The sequence below is a fragment of the Podarcis bocagei genome (genome assembly GCF_964188305.1).
Source record: "Podarcis bocagei genome assembly, chromosome: 6".
NCBI lineage: Eukaryota > Metazoa > Chordata > Lepidosauria > Squamata > Lacertidae > Podarcis > Podarcis bocagei.
In genome coordinates, this window is record NC_138130.1 from 6,153,490 (window position 1) to 6,169,943 (window position 16,454).

The 16,454-nt window shown below is 42.4% G+C and overlaps 1 protein-coding gene across 8 annotated transcripts in view; it reads right to left on the reverse strand.

Annotated features, from left to right (window-relative positions):
- PCDH9 (protocadherin 9) overlaps window positions 1-16,454 on the reverse strand; it is a 779,656-nt gene that overhangs the window by 124,402 nt on the left and 638,800 nt on the right. For 3 of the 8 annotated variants that reach the window (XM_081198268.1, XM_081198266.1, XM_081198263.1), the window contains one exon: window positions 899-970. The exons of the other annotated variants lie outside the window; for them this stretch is intronic. In XM_081198268.1, the coding sequence (XP_081054394.1) occupies window positions 899-970 (72 nt within the window). The remainder of the gene's footprint in view (window positions 1-898; window positions 971-16,454) is intronic. 8 annotated transcript variants of the gene reach the window in all.

Genomic DNA, 16,454 nt, shown 5'->3' on the forward strand with positions numbered 1-16,454 from the left:
GACCATTCAGTGTCTCATAATGCTGGAGCCCACTAGTGAAACTCAGAGGACAGTTGTTCTGCAGCTACCCTATTTTGATCTCTCTTGGTGCAAAACCATTCAGGTTTTCCAACATGACTACTACCTGAAGCTAAAAGTATTTCACATTAAAGAGTTGAATCTCCTGTGCTTCTGCTGTATAGCACTCACCTTAAAACACACACACACACACATGCAATGTAGCAGCACAAAATTCAGAGCTTTCGCATATTACACAGAAGTGAGTTAGTTTCTTCTAAGTGGCTGCCTTTCCAGAAGGACTGACCTGGAGCAATGCATTCCATCCAGCTGAGTACCACAATAATGCACACGCTCCCAGGACTCAGCTCAAGGGATGGTTCTGCGTCATGCCACTAACCACAGCTGTCAGCAAATACATTAACAGCAAGGAAGGAAGGGTATGGGGTGAAGAAAAATCATCAATGACATGCGGCATGACCCCAAGACAAGTCTCTGGGGCTGCACACATTTGCAGATCTAATATGTGGGCTCTTGAGTCAGATAAGGCAAGCAAGCCAGATGCAAAAAAAGGGAAAAAAAGATGTAAGAACAACAAATATATTTGTCAGGCTACCTCAGTTTGTGTATGGCTTTAGAGGCCTAGATTCTTTACTGATTTTTATCTGATGTTTTTAATATAACTTTAAATATTATTCTTATTTATTAATTCTTCTCTTTATTTACTTGTTTGTTTATTTGTGAACTCTCTAGAGCACCTCCATTTAGGAGTGGAAAGCTAAGGTATAAACTAAGGTATAAACCTTAGTGACAGGGCTGGCACTAGGTTCCAGGGGGCAGGCGCAAAACATGAAGCCCCAGGCCACAACTGCACAGTATTTTTCTTCTTCTGATCACTCACCACTCATATATACAGCCACATGGGGGACCGAGATTCCCGTTCCAGTTTGCGCCTTCATGCATTCTTTGAATCCTGACAGAGAGCAAATAACATGGAAAAGCAAATAACTAAAAAAATCTCAGAAAATAAAAGAGAGAAATGCAAGTTCCAGGAAAGCCTGTTTGGGGAGAGCGCTCCATATCCAGGGTGCCACCACTGAAAAGGGCTTCTCTCCAGTGACCAAGGGCCTCACCTCATAAGAACAGAAGAAGCAGCTGCTGGATCAGGCCAGTCAGTTCCAGCACCCTGTTCTTACAGGGGCCAAGTTGATGTTTGTGGGAAACCCAAGCAGGATTTGAGCACAGGAAGACTGTCCCATCCTGTGCCTTCCAATAGCTGGCACTTCAGCTAGGTCGTTTGGCAAACTTCTGGAGAAGGGCATTTGGTTCCAATCTTAAGGACTGGGCACATATACTGTACACAGAAGGAGGCGATCCTTCCCATAGTCTGGCCTTAAGCTGTTTTAAGCTGTAAAGGTTAATACCAGAAATTTGAACAGGGCCCATCGAGGAACTGAAAGTCAGTGCAGATAACTATTGGTACAATCTATAATATCTAGCAGTTCCCAAGAATATTCCTACTGCCTTACTTTGGATCTGCTGCAATTTTTGAACCATTTTAAAGGGCAGCCTCACCTATTTTTAAGAGAAATGCTTTTACAAAAATTAGACCAGGATCATCCTGCATGTATTGCCCTGCTCCTTGATGGCACCTGAGCAGCTAAGCCAATGGCAGCCAGAGGGACAAGGACAACTTTGCTTGCTCATACGCACTGAGGCTCAGGAGATCTGCCACTTGCTGGAGAACCACACAAGACTGATTGTCTGCTTATATACTAATACAGTCATACCTCGGGTTACGAACACTGCGGGTTGCGCGTTTTTGGGTTGCGGACCGCACCAAACCTGGAAGTACCCGAATGGGTTACTTCCGGGTTTCAGCACTTTTGCATGGGCAGAAGCACAAAATGACATCAGGCGCATGCGCAGAAGCGCCAAATCACGTCACACGCATGCACAGACCCAGCACTTCAGGCTATGAACACTGCGGGTTGCGAACGTCCCTCCTGCACAGATCACATTCGCAACCGGAGGTATGACTGTATACAATAATCATAACACTTATTAGCAGTAGAGTTTTCAGAGTTAACTGGTACACATTAACTATCCTAACTGAGATGTTTACTTGGGAAATACCCATCGTTGCACAACCTGAGAGAAAAATCTAGAACAATAGGGAGCCTTGGCAACCAATCCAAAACAAACCTATTTATGAAATATGTCCATTTATTGGAACTTGACTTCAAATGACCTTAAAGTGTGCTAGTTACAGAAGCATTTATGGTGTGTCTTGAAATGAATAACTGAAGTCTAAAAGAGCACTAAGATCCTAAATTACGTATTTTGAGGACTCCTAAATCTAACTCACTGCACTTTTTTATAGCTCTCCACTTTATATCCTCAGAGATTTAGTGAACTATGTGCTGCAACTAGTCTAGTCTAAAATTACAACCCTTGCATATACATATTTTAAGCAGCATCTTTTATAGGGAGTCACATATATACTTTTTAAAAAAAAAAATCAATAGATGAACTTGCTAAAACTGGATTAAACCATAAACCTAAATATGAGAGGTGAGAGGAAGAGGGAAAGAGGCACAGAGAGGCAAACTGTTGGATAACTTATAAAAATTAATGGCAGGTCCCACTGCGGAGCTGCTGCTGCATTTTCTAATTTCTGGGAATAGCCAAGAGGTTTTGTCAGCTGGCAGCAATTCCAGCAGAAGCATGTTGCAGAGAAGTCTAATCTGCTGTTCTTTCCAGTAAGAATTGAACAGCCAGGGGACTTCTTTAACAGCAGTGACACAATGGTGTCAAGTGTGACGGTTAACAGCGCTACCACAACAACTATGGCTATTAGGAAAGGGAATTGCAATGGCCGAAGCTGAGTCAGAGTTCACAAGGAAGAAATCAGATTCTTGGGCCTCACTGCTCAAGCAATTCCCAACAACGCTGGTCATTTAAAGGAATACCCAACTGCAACCTACAGCATGTGACTCTATGAAAAGCCAGCCCATGGTTACACATATACACAGAGCGAGAGATATGCCATTTTAGTTACTTGTAGCCCACCCTTCTGCTACACGTAGGCCAGAGTAATACAGAAAATACAACCAGTCATGCCAAATGATGCAGTAAAATGGAACAATATCATGACACCATCAAAGAGGCATCCAAAACCAGCAGAATAGGCTATAAGGAAATCACCAATTAAAATGTTAAAATGCTTGATCAAATAAATACGTCTTGACCTGGTGCCAGAATGATTGCAATGTTGGTATTAGCCGTACTCCTGTGAGGAGGGCAGTTTCACAAACAAAGTATAATTCACTGGTAATACATGTACAAGCAATGAGAAATCACCAGGTGTTTGGGGTGATCCCAGAGTAAAGTTTATGACTGACACCACAGAGGGGAACTCAGTAAAAGTGGTTTTCTCATATTTTACACTAGATGCTATAAAGTGCAGTGAAGAAATTTCATACCAGAGAAGCTTGGCTATTATTTCTGACCATGCATTTCACTGCCTTCCATCGCTGGACTTTAGATTTTTCTCTCGATGCAATAAATGGCTATTAGCCTTGAGAGCTACATGTTCATAGCTGGTGTATCCATTGCTGGAGGACAGACAGTGTTGCCTTCATGGTCCACTTGTGGCCTCACTGGAAGCATCTAGTTGGTCATCCTTGGAAACAGGATGTAGAGCTAGATAGATCTTTGGCATGATCCAGCAGGGCAAGTTGAGTGCTAGGAAAACAGAGCAAACTGCCTTATGCCTTTGCCGGCCAATGGCCCGTGTGCCTCAGCATTGTCTGCACTAACTAGAATGGCTCTCGGGAGTCTTTGGCAGTCCCACACAGAGATGCTAGGGATCGAACCTGGGAACTTCTGCATGCCAAGCAAGTGCTCCATCACTACATTATGGCCCTACCTGGCAATGTTCTGGTGTTATGTGAGGCATAGTAGCAGACACCAAATATAGGATAGTTCACCCATAACTGAATCATGGCATGAAGAGCTCTCCCACCAACAGGCAGGGGTGGAGGAAGGGGGTGCAGTGGGGGCGGGTCGCCCCAGGTGTCACCACCGAGGGGGATGACAAAATGCTGGGCGGCACTCACCGGGGGGTGGGGGTGGGGGCTGCAGCGCGCCTGAGCTACATGTCTCTCCTGGGAGTGACACAGTGGCTTGGGCGCCCGCAGGCTCCAAGCTGCCCCAAACGGTCCGCCTGCTGCCTCCCCCTCAGCTGTAGGGCAGCTGAGGGGAAGGAGGCAGGCAAAAACCTCAGAGGCCCCACCCCTGGGTGCAGGGCACGTGCGCCGCTCCAGGCGCCCGATCGGCTTGCTCCACCACTGCCCACAGGTTCGCACACCGTCTGAGCGTGCCAGCTATTCATGGATGGGAGCGGCCCTCACAAAATCCGTCCACCACAAAAATGGAGGTCCACTTTAAATGGTATGTGCATGTTGAAGAAGGGACCATAAGCCCAAGATTTACAGTCCTATCTCACTATACACAGAACCTATACATATGTTTTGTTCCACCGGCAAGATATTTTCTGTGCTTGCCCTTTCATTTACCTCCTTATACTAGCACTTGCTTCAACTTCCAGTGCTGCCCCCAGTTTGTTCAAGAGAACAACGTGCAATTCACTAATCTTTTCAAAAAGTTTATTAGCATCCTTGGTATGTAAGCACCAATAATAACATAACAAAGATGACTTATTTGTAAATAATTCTGCTATATGGAAAGAGAAAGCTGTTTGTATGAGTCAGTGAAGGAATGACTCATTCCTCAAGCCTACCTTCAAAATCTTTTGCTGAAACACCCCCCCCCCCCGGAGATAGCTATTTTGTCCTATGACTGTGGCTAGTTTTCACCCATAGCAAATTTCAAAGGTCTTTGGCTATGAAGAGCTTCATTACATCAACAAAAAGACAAAAGTCTTGCTTGTGATTTGTGTGTGATATTGGTGGCCTTATCCCAACTTCTGCTTTATTTGATCTGCCACTTTCAAGACATTTTTAAAAATTGATTTCCCCCTGAAATGATAAAAAAGTTCCTTCCTTAAATGATCCCTGCCAATCAGGGATCATGCTGAGATAATATTATTGGCTGTGTAATTTTGACACAAAGTCGAATCAAAGTGGAGACAATGGTTTACACTGTCTTTCTAAATAGGCAAAGGTTTAATCCTCTTTCACAGCCCAACCCCAAATTGGTGAAAGACATTGTCAAAGGAAGAGAGGGACTGAAACACGCACATGCCCTATTTTGACTTAAGCTTTATTACCGTGCACAGTTTGTGAGCGATCTTATAGCTGTACTGTGCAGCAGTCCTATTGACATTGCTGATAAAAATATAATTGCTGTCATTTAAAAACCTATAATACAGTATAGGCTATATGGGCCAATTACCTAGACCTGCTCTTGTCTGGACTGATTTCACCAATATAACACCAACAGAATTGGTGGGTTTCAGGTAGGTAGCCGTGTTGGTCTGCCGTAGTCCATACAAAATAAAAAAATTCCTTCCAGTAGCACCTTAGAGACCAATGAAGTTTGTTATTGGTATGAGATTTTAGTTGGTCTCTAGGGTGCTACTGGAAGGAATTTTTTTAAATTTTTTTTTGTTTCGAGAATTGGTGGGATTTGTTCACAAGAGAAATTCTAGTTTAAATACTTTCTTAGCTACAATGCTTACTGAGGAACCTTGGCTAAGGGACTGTATCTTAGCCCAGCTCATCTCACAAAGCTTAATTCTCCTGAAAATAACACCAGAGGGGGATATATCAGAGTTCAGTGAACCTCTAGGATAGGACAGGTGAAAAATATTTCACCGTTTTCCATTCCCTCTTTGTTCGGAACAGAAATCTGAAGCATTGAATAATGCATGTATATCATTTCACATGTATGAATATATGCATGCTAACAATACCTGTGTATGAATGAATAATACATTGGTAGTATTCACACAACTCAAATATTGTGGATAACAAGACTTAAAAACAAAACAAAACACCAGAGTGTTAAAAATCCTTCCTTATAGGTCAAAATCTAAATTAGGTTTGACCAGTCAGGAAACAGAATATGAACAGTTCGTAGGACTAACCGGCTCCTCAAAAATTTCAGCTCAGTGTTGTAGAATGCGTTAGAAGGCAAAGAGAATAGACAAATTGCAATGAGCAGCCTAAATAATGGCCCAATAGAAACCAATAATTCAACTACAGTCTTGAATAATGTGTCCAATTCTGACTGCTAGACTGGACAAGGCTAGAGTATAAATAGAAAAATATTTTCATGTGTAAATCCACATCAACAATTCCCTGTATTAGAAATGCAGAGCACATTGCTACAATTTACACAGATAGCGACCTGTTTAATAGGAAGAGATCAATTACTCAGGTTATGCTTCACTTTTTCTGCTGTAAATATAAGATTCTCTAGTTGCTGGAATGTGTTTGCACAGGCCAGTAAGCAAATTCGGAAAGTTGAAGCCAGGGAGTCCCTTGCTTTGCAATGCAAATCAGCCTATTAAGACAGAGGCAGTCACAGTGTTATGAAGCCAAAAGAACAAAGAAAGAGAGCACCTGCTGTAGTTTCATAGTGTGATCAATGATATTCACCTTCCCGTCTCTGCTTAACTAGAATGCCTATCAAACCCAGAAAATGGAAAGCCTCAAAATGTTATCCGGTCGGGTTTTTCTTAAAAGGTAGAGTCTCTCTTCCCACCCCCACCCTGGTAACAGATATCCCTGCTGAGCAGAACTAAGGAAGGAAAGTGGAATGATAAACCCTCTGCCCTTGTGGTCCTCCTGCTACCTTAGAATGGAAGCAGGGTGTTAAAAAGCATTTGGTAAATATTATCAAGACTAACATTGTTTTGTTTGTTTGTTACACTTATATATCCCAACTTTTCATTAAAAAATGTCCATGGCAGCTAACAATACATCACAATAAAACTCTATAAAAATAAGAGCAGATTAAAACAGAAAACAAAAAACCCCACATGACAGTCAATTAAAAACATAATTAAAACAAATGAAACAGATTAAAAACACAGAGCAGCATTAAAAAACAAACAAACCACCTCGACATCCCTCAGTTTTTCCCACATTGTGCACCAAGGCACCTTAATGTGCCACAAGAGGAAGTATGCTGTTAAGAGAGATAAATTCATCCAATAATCAAAGGCTTGCGTGAGTCAAAAGCACTCAGCCACAGCAGGAAACCTCCTCTAAGGGTGAATAATTCTGGTGTCTATCTGCATCACATGGGACTGAATTATCCAACCACACCTGATGCAGAGGAACAGCAGAGTACTTACGGAGAGAGACAGGATGCCCATTGCAAATTTATGAGTCACTGCTCTGGGCTTACCACCTTGCACTGAAGTGGCACACATAGGAGAAAGATTTGTGCAGAATCACAAGAGAGAGTACCTAATGCTTACTGTTCCACACCTAGAAGTTTTTGTTTTTGTTTTTAATAGGAGAGTGAAGGGTTCGGAGACTAAAGATGACACTAGTTTGATAATGGCCCTTCTTAATAATGGTCCTGCTGGGGCTGTTGTGAGTAATGCTGCCAGGTCGCACCAGCCCATGCCATACGACTGTAGCTTTAAATTCCACAAGGAAGCAGGAGACAAGACAGCTGTGGTTTCTTACTTTCCACATCTCCTTTCTGCAATAATAAGCAGGATCCTAGGCATGCCCTGCAGGGCATAGAGAAGAAAAGCAGGTGACAGGGCTGAGAAGGAGCAGAAAGGAGAAGCTGCTGCTCTGACGTCTTCTGTGTCCTTCTCCAACTGCATACATGCACATCCCTCTGTTCTGCAGTCTTTCAGTTCTTATGTCACATAACAAGTAGTGGCAGAGGACATCAAATGTCATAACAGAAACACTGAACTAACTGCTTTGAAGGGCAGCGGGGTTGTCTCTTCATGCACTGCATGAAATTCAAGTTATTGATTTCAGTTTCACCTCAGAATGATCAGAATTTGGGCAAAATAATCCAAGCAAACAAACAGGACAATACATGCTTATTTTCTGGTGAAGACATCACATGGCCACGTTTTCTGTTTTCTTGAAAATGATTGTGTGGGATGAGCAGGTAGATGAACATGAAATGTAGCACTGTGTCCAAATTTCATTCTCTCGTCCCATGCAACATACAAAAAGTGCCGAACAGCGAAGCTAAGCCTAAGGTCTCACTTAGCTCAGGTGAGAAATTGTGAAACGGTTCCTCGTTTGCAGCCAAATATTGTTGCACGCTGTCTGGATGCTGTGCAAAAATCTGCAGCTCCAGTGCCTTGCTGAAAGACAGAGGCCTTCAATCTCAGCAGCTGTATATCTGTCATTACTCTCTTAAGTACCAAAATTCCCATTAAAAGAAATAAGATGCCTCTGGGTGTAAAAGTCTGAATAATATTACCTAGATAAAATACTGTAGCCTCCAACCTCCTCCCTCCCTCCCTCCCCCACTGAAATTGATTCATGGTGATTGAAAATGTCCAGTGACACAATTCTGAAGCCAACAAAATAGGATTGCTTAGAAAGCGTGTTGATTCAGAACTCCAAATACATATTTCTTTCTTGCCTAAACCAAGGTGGGAGTGACATATTGTTCTTATAGAAGGAGCAAGACCTAGAGAAAATGGCCTAGTGACCAGAGCTGGCAATTCAGAGTTCAAAGTCAGCTGAAGCATAACTTAACATTTTTGCTCATTGAAATAGCTGCAGGCTTGATTAAGTCTCGACTTCTCCATTTGGCCAACCATTTTAGGCAAACTATGCCTATCTGCCAACCACTTGATGTCATAAGGTGTCCGACACGGTAAAGTTACAAGCGTGTCACACACTGCGGTTAAAAGGAAGTTGGAGCCCCTGCACAAAGACAGTTGGTGAAGTTCCAGTGGCAAATACCGAGACAAAGGGAAGGTGATGCCTGGGTATGCCAGGAATTGCCTCTGGAGAAGGCCACAGCTGGCTACACTTGTGCTGGCCTTGTGGTGCAGTATGGAGGAGAAACAATTTGAAGTCTCTGAGCAGTTTGTAAGCAGATATCATTGCGTCCACTTTCCAAAGCAAAAAGAGGTTTGGCCTGCCCTGCCCCAAGAGAATATTGCTTTTGCCCCACCCGTCATTGGGGTGTGGCCCTCAGGTTGGCCATGTCTGAATCTAGCACTCAGGCCTAAAGAGCTTCTCCACCCATTACAGAATGTGGCTGTGGAATCCATGTCATGACCGTAGTGGATGGTGTAGTGGTTAAGAGCGGTAGTCTTGTAATCTGGGGAACCGGGTTTGAGTCTCCGCTCCTCCACATGCAGCTGCTGGTTGACCTTGGTCTAGTCACACTTCTCTGAAGTCTCCCAGCCTCACTCACCTCACTGAGTGTTTCTTCTGGGGGAGGAAGGGAAAGGAGATTGTTAGCCACTTTGAGACTCCTTAAGAGTCTCAAAGTCCAAACTCTTCTTCGTCTTCTCACTCTGAGCAGCTGCTGAGTCCCAGCCAGAAGAGGCAAGACTAGTTAGATCAGCCAGTGACATCAAAGGCAGAGATGCTGGCCACAGACCCAGGCCTCATCTCCAAGGCCAAGCCTCAACCAGAGCCTAAGCTGTGGGCCTGAGGCCTTTGGGACAGTGACCCAAAACAGGGATCAGAGCAAATTACTTTCGTAAGTACTTCTGCTCTGGCCTGCCTCACTGTCTGACTCCGGGATTTTTGGTTAAGGTCAGGACAGCACACCTTTTCAGAATCAAAGCATTCTTTTATTTAAAGGCATGTATCTAGTCCTTCTGGGTGTGAGGGTACGTTGCATGGGCAATACCCAGTACAAGTACTGTTTTTTCTAGAAAAAGAGGTGCCAAAACTCACCATGAATGCCTCCCTTGTTCTCTTATAATGACAGTGGTGCCCACCTAAGAAGTGCCAGAACTGAGTTCCAGCTGAAAAAAGCCCTGCCTGGTACATCCACAGCCAAAAGAGTTGCTTAACATTTCCAGGGCAGCAGGCAGCGCTTCAGCTCCTTGTGACTCCTCAAGATTAGCAAAAGTGAGTAAATGGTGCAAAACATGGAAAAACAGTGACATCATTTGCACAATAGTTAAAGAGAGAATTCAGCTGCTTCTTTTTGTTCTTTTTTGTATAAACTTTTGAGGAATTTTTAAAACTTGGGTAGAAATCAGGATCAAGTGTCTCGGAGCAAGGAACAGCTTTGGACTATGCAGTCATTGCAAGTATCAAACTGTTAACAGGGGAAAAAATACTAATAAGCCTAAAGTGCATGATTCCACAACATGTTTATTAAATATTCAGTACTATCCTTCATCCAGGGGAAAATATATTTCACACACTTCCTTTCCCTTGGCAGTAATGTGTCAGGAGCTAAATGCCAGTGGGGGGAGCAGAGCCCAAACTGTCTTCCACCCACACCCAGTCACTAACACTACCTACCAATAAACAATCACCCAAGCTTGCACCATGGCATGGGTACCTGAATGTGGGGTATAGGGAGGCTTAAACCTTTTGCTTCCATTATATTTGACCTCAAGCTCCACTGGGAAAAACAAATGAGTCTTTTTTTCCAGATAAGGACTGCAGCTTTGGTCTTAGTCCCAAGCCAGGCCCCAAACCAGATTTGGTTGCTGCGTTTCTACGCTGGCTGCAAAGAAAGAGAGGTCCTTCCACAGAAAGTATGGAAAATGAGGAGCAGGGGTGAGCCCAAGGAAAAGAGGCATCGCAAGCCAGATGGGAATCCACCCCAGGGCTGGATCTTGCCCATGGGCCAGGAGCTCCCCTTCTTGATCTGTGGTCCAAATGTGCGTTTACACTAATCTAAAACTAGGGACTTGAATCACAATGGTCTGGATTCAGCCAAGTGTTCTAGATCAGAATTCAAAGGACACCAAACTTCCAAGAACTTATTATTTTCAGGCAACCTAAGTTTTATATTTGGGAAATGTCCAAGATCTTTTCATGCCACTTAGTTTTGTGGGGTGGTGCTCCCTGTTTCCTTTCAGTGACAAGCTACAGTCTTTCTTGTTGCTGCTAAAGCAATGCAAGGACCATATGAGAATATTTCAGAATACAAATGAATTCTGAGCAATGTCTTTCCTCTCCAGTAAGTGAAAAGTGGGGAACCTTTTCATCCAGAGAGCCTCGTTCATTCATGGGCGACTGTGCAGGGACCATGTGCCAATATGAAAGGGGCTAGGAGTGGAGATTAAAGTCAAAAGAGATGGAACTTTGTCCTGAAAGCTGCTTTCAAGCCATTCAAAGCCAGAGTTTCCTACACACACATACACAAATATGTATTTCCCTCCCCAATCCAGGCAAGCAAGAGGAATTCTCACAAATCAAGGGGCTGAGGAGAGTGAGAAGAGCGTTCTCATGTTCAGCCTTGACCCTGAGGTTTTCCCACCTCTTCTGTAGCAGGACAGTGCTGCTAAAGCAATTCACAAGTGCATTTTTACATCTCTAGTGGGCTTATATCCAGTGCTATTCTTCTAGAAAAAAGAGGTGCCGGAACTCACCATGAATGCCTCTCTTATTTCCTTATAATGGAAATGGTGCTCACCTGAGAGGTGCCAGAACTGAGTTCCGGCAAGTTCCGGCTGGAAAAAAAGCCCTGCTTATATCAAGGCAAAAAATTCTGTTAAAGTAAACAGAAATGGAAAGAAACCTGGATTGATACTCTGTGGTGCAAATTCTAAGTCTTATTTTCCTTGTAGATTTTCAAAATATCCAATAGATGAATTTCTACCTAGTTTTCAGTTGTCGCGCACAGGCCCAAGGGTTTTAGAGCTCAAATCTTAATTGGGTGTGGGGGGGTCTCTGCTTTCTTCTGTTTAGCAGCCATGCATTGTTCGCTCAGTTGCAATTACACTACTTAGATTTTGATAAAATCTTTCTGAGATAAGCAGGAAAGGGACATTGCACTTACTGTGCATTTTAAATCAGCAAGAACACATTCACCTCCATCCTATTTATGAGCATCTATTACCTCAGTCTGGCTGAAATCTCAAACTCAAATTATCACATCAAATTTCTTGGGAGAAATGCAGTGAAAGAAAGGGGAAAAGAAGCAAGACATGTATGAAAAAGAACAATTTTTCCTTCTGCAAAAAAACCCCACAATAAACCCCAAGGGTCTGGAAACAAAGCCTTATGAGGAGTGCTTGAAGGTAGGATTTGAACCAATGGCATCATGTTACAAAAAAAGAAATTCTGAATAAATATTCGGAAATAAATTCTGACAATAAGAGCTGCTTGGCAGTAGAGCGGTCTCCCACAAAAGTGGTGGACTCTCCTTTCTTGGAGGTAGTAAACAGAGGTTGGATAGCCATCTGTCGTGGATACTTTAGCTGAGATTCCGGCATTGAAGGGGGTTGGACTAGATGACCCTTGGGTCCCTCCCCACTCTAAGATTCTACCTTATATGTAATTTATGCAGAGATCGTGAGGTTGAAATAGGAACAAGTTAATTCTGATAAAACCAAATTTCCTACTATATGTATTTAATATTCCACCATTCCACTGTAGCTATAGTGCTCAGGTCAGCTCATAACAGTTTTTAAATACAAAATCAATAATGAATATTTCACAATACAGAAAAAAATCTAACAGAAGACAAATAAACTTCCAGTGTTTTTAATAAAAGTAAGTGTATCTCAAAAAATAAAAGTCTTTTAGATGTTTTGCCCAAGGAGCAAACCTCAACAGTCAGAGGCAGATGGCTTCTGAATACTAGTTGTTGGAAACTGCAGAATGAGTGCTGTGCTGCTTGTTTGTGGGCTTCCCATACACATCTGCTTGGCCTCTGTGAGAACAGGGTGGGGATGGTTAGGTTGTCTTTGTTTTTATGTAATATATATATATATATATATATATATATATATATATATATATGCAGGTTTTGGTGTCTTCGGGTGTCTTCCCGTGTAAGAGTTGGGGTGTCTAGGCGACGTTTCGACGAGGTCTCACTCGTCATCTTCAGGCAAGTGCTTTCGGCTTCTTGTTACTAGAACAGAGGAGACCTCGTCGAAACGTCGCCTAGACACCCCAACTCTTACACGGGAAGACACCCGAAGACACCAAAACCTGCATTCCTGTACCCGTGAAAATCTACGAAAGCATATATATATATATATATATATATATAATTGCAATTGTATACAAGGGACGCAGGTGGCTGTGGTCTAAACCACAGAACATAGGGCTTGCCAATCAGAAGGTCAGCGGTTCAAATCCCTGTGACGGGGTGAGCTCCTGTTGCTCGGACCCTGCTCCTGCCAACCTAGCAGTTCGAAAGCATGCCAAAAAGTGCAAGTAGATAAATAGGTACCGCTCCAGCGGGAAGGTAAACGGCGTTTCCATGCGCTGCTCTGGTTTCGCCAGAAGCGGCTTAGTCCTGCTGGCCACATGACCTGGAAAAACTGTCTGCGGACAAATGCCGGCTCCCTCGGCCAGTTAATCGAGATAAGCACCGCAACCCCAGAGTCGTATGCAACTGGACTTAACTGTCAGGGGTCCTTTTCCTTTACCTTTATAATGTATACAAATTCAATAATCAAACAAACAAACAAACAAACAAACAAACGGGCCACTGGTCTGATCCAGCAAGCTTTATGTTAACTCCCAAATTAGACTTGAATATTTACTTATGGGGAACATGGTGCCAACTTAGACAGGAATAACACCCACCATCCCTGAGGAACTTTACAAGCCTTATCAAAAGTGCCCCACAAAATTTGTTCCATGCTTTACCTGAGTAAGAACTCTCAGATTAGCCTTGAAATTTCACATCATCTGCAATGCTGTTCCTGGGTGCTACTTCCTGATTCTTTGGGTAAAGCTATGTACTGTGACATCAGAAAATATAGAGGAAGTGGTGCAAAGATTAATATATCATTATGGCAAAGGATGGTGACTAAAATCTGCCATCTATGGTGTTGTTGTTTTTAACCAGATGGATGGTGATATTGCAGTCCCACCCTCCATTAAGAACAGATGTTCTGACAGCGACAAGAGAGGACACATTCAATTTAGTTGCTTCTCTCAAATCCCTTGATACTCTCGCTCTGTGATGGGAGATGCTTTGGTTCCCTTCTTCCTCCACAATGAAAGAAAATAAAGAAAAACACCAGGGATCCCCATTCTGTTGCAGGATCCCTCTGATGATGCTATTAAAAATCTGTCACTAGATTTGGATTTATAGCTTACAAAACCAGTCCACAGTTGCAGTTGTAATATCTAAGCAAGTTGGAAAAGCATCTCTTTGTGGGTAACTTTTGTATACAACTGTAATATTTAATATAATGCCTAGGGATGCCAGGGATGCCGTGTATTTCAGATAACTACGTGCAAACTGTTGCTCAATCGAGCTAACTGCATACAGAAGCACATCATGGTGTCACCATTCTTTTCGATAGGGAACATGATGTGCAATTAAACGCTCTCTAGATAATAATGTGAATAGCAACAATTATTTGGAACTGCACTGCGAAAACCTCATTTTGCAGATAAGAGTTCCAAATATATTATTCAGATTGGGTGTATAGGCACAAATAACTGTGGAAATAAAGGAGATTGTGTACATCCTTTCTGTGGAGCAGTATCCAAGTAGAAAAAAACACCATTGTCCCAATCTAGTGTGAAGTTCTCCTGCCCAAGTCCCAGTCATTTCCAAGGTGCTTCTACACTAGGAAATTTATGGACAGATTGTTCCCTTTAGCTCTATGATAGCTGTGGCTCTTCAGCTGTTGAGCTGGAGTTAAGCTATTAGAACAATCTTTATAAAGGTGCACTTGAATTAAAAATCCAGCCAATTTGGTAATTTCAAAGGGACTTGAATCCCAAAGCACAATTATTTTATTAAAATCCCATATGTGGGAATCAAGGAAGCCTCTTTGGGAGTAAACAAGCTATTACTATTCCTTATAGCCCTCTGTAACAGAAATTGCACTGATACTCCATGCAGTCCTTCTCCAAGGAAAAAAATGTATATAAATCATTGCAACTTAGAAGTAAAAATACACATTATTCTCCTACTGCAGTCACTCATGCAGGCTACTTCTATGTTGGGGGAAAAGTGTTATCTCCAAAACTGATTTTTGGATATGAAGTATACTCCAAAGCAGTAGTTTTCAAACTTTCCATGCTTGGGAAATCCTTTCAACAAATGTGTTTGCCAAGAGACTACTATAAATTTGCAGGAGAACTAACTTTTATTGCATTTGATCCCGAGGTAACTTTAACTATGTATGTAGTTATGTAGTATGTAGTATGTAGTATGTAGTATGTAATTGAGAGGTATCACCACTGTGTATAGATGTGACAGAATTGGTAGGAATTGCCTCTATCCATGATATGGATGATTATCATTGGATCGGGGATGTGTGTGTGTGTGTGTGTGTGTGTGTGAGAGAGAGAGAGAGAGAGAGAGAGAGAGAGAGAGATATTTGTGTGTCTCTCTATGATAGGTTTTGATTGGTATACAGTGGTGCCTCGCAAGACGAAATTAATTCGTTCCGCAAGTTTTTTCGTCTAGCAAATTTTTCGTCTTGCGAAGCACGGTGTCGGAAAAGTTTTGGAAAAGCTTCAAAAATCACCAAAAACCTCAAAAAAGGCTACCACACCACGTTCTATGAGTTGCTCCTTGAAGTCAAGTCGCAACTGTATTAACGGTGTTAAGAAAAAGGAAACAAACTTGCAAAAAACGCAGGACGTTTTCGTCTTGCGAAGCAAGCCCATAGGGAAATTCGTCTTGCGAAGCAGCTCAAAAACCGCAAAACCCTTTCGTCTAGCGAGTTTTTCGTCTTGAGAGGCATTCGTTTTGCGGGGCACCACTGTACCCCATACCGACCACCTGAGGAACCCCAGATAAGACCAAGGACAAGGTTCCCTGGAACACAGTGTGCAAAAACCTGCTCCATAGGAAAGATTGATTCAATAGGCTGCAACACACAGAGGAAAGACCCACAACATATTATGAAACAAAATGATAAGACTATCTTCATCTTCATACATCATTGATGCACTTTTTTGTTCTTTACTTGCCATTATCTTCATTCTATACAGAGGTGGCCTCTCTACAGAAAAGACTTGTGGGCAATATCATTTTTTGTGATGTGACTACAGAGGTTATTTGTACAGGTAGATAGCCTTGATGTGAAGGAAATTGTTGCAAACACAGATCATATATGGTTCCTTATAAGGAGGAGATGAATTTTGTTCGGTTGGTTTTGAAGTAAAACTTTATTTATTTATTGAAATTTGTCAATGTTTCCTCTTCCTGTCTCTTAAATAATAACTGTAATAAAGACTCCTATCTTATTGTTAGCTAGCTCTTTTCGTGGACCCTGAATCATACCAAATATAAAAGTGAATGCAGTGCTTTTGAACTTGTACTAGAGTGAATTTAACTACAGAGCAGTCCTTGGTGATCTTCATTCGATT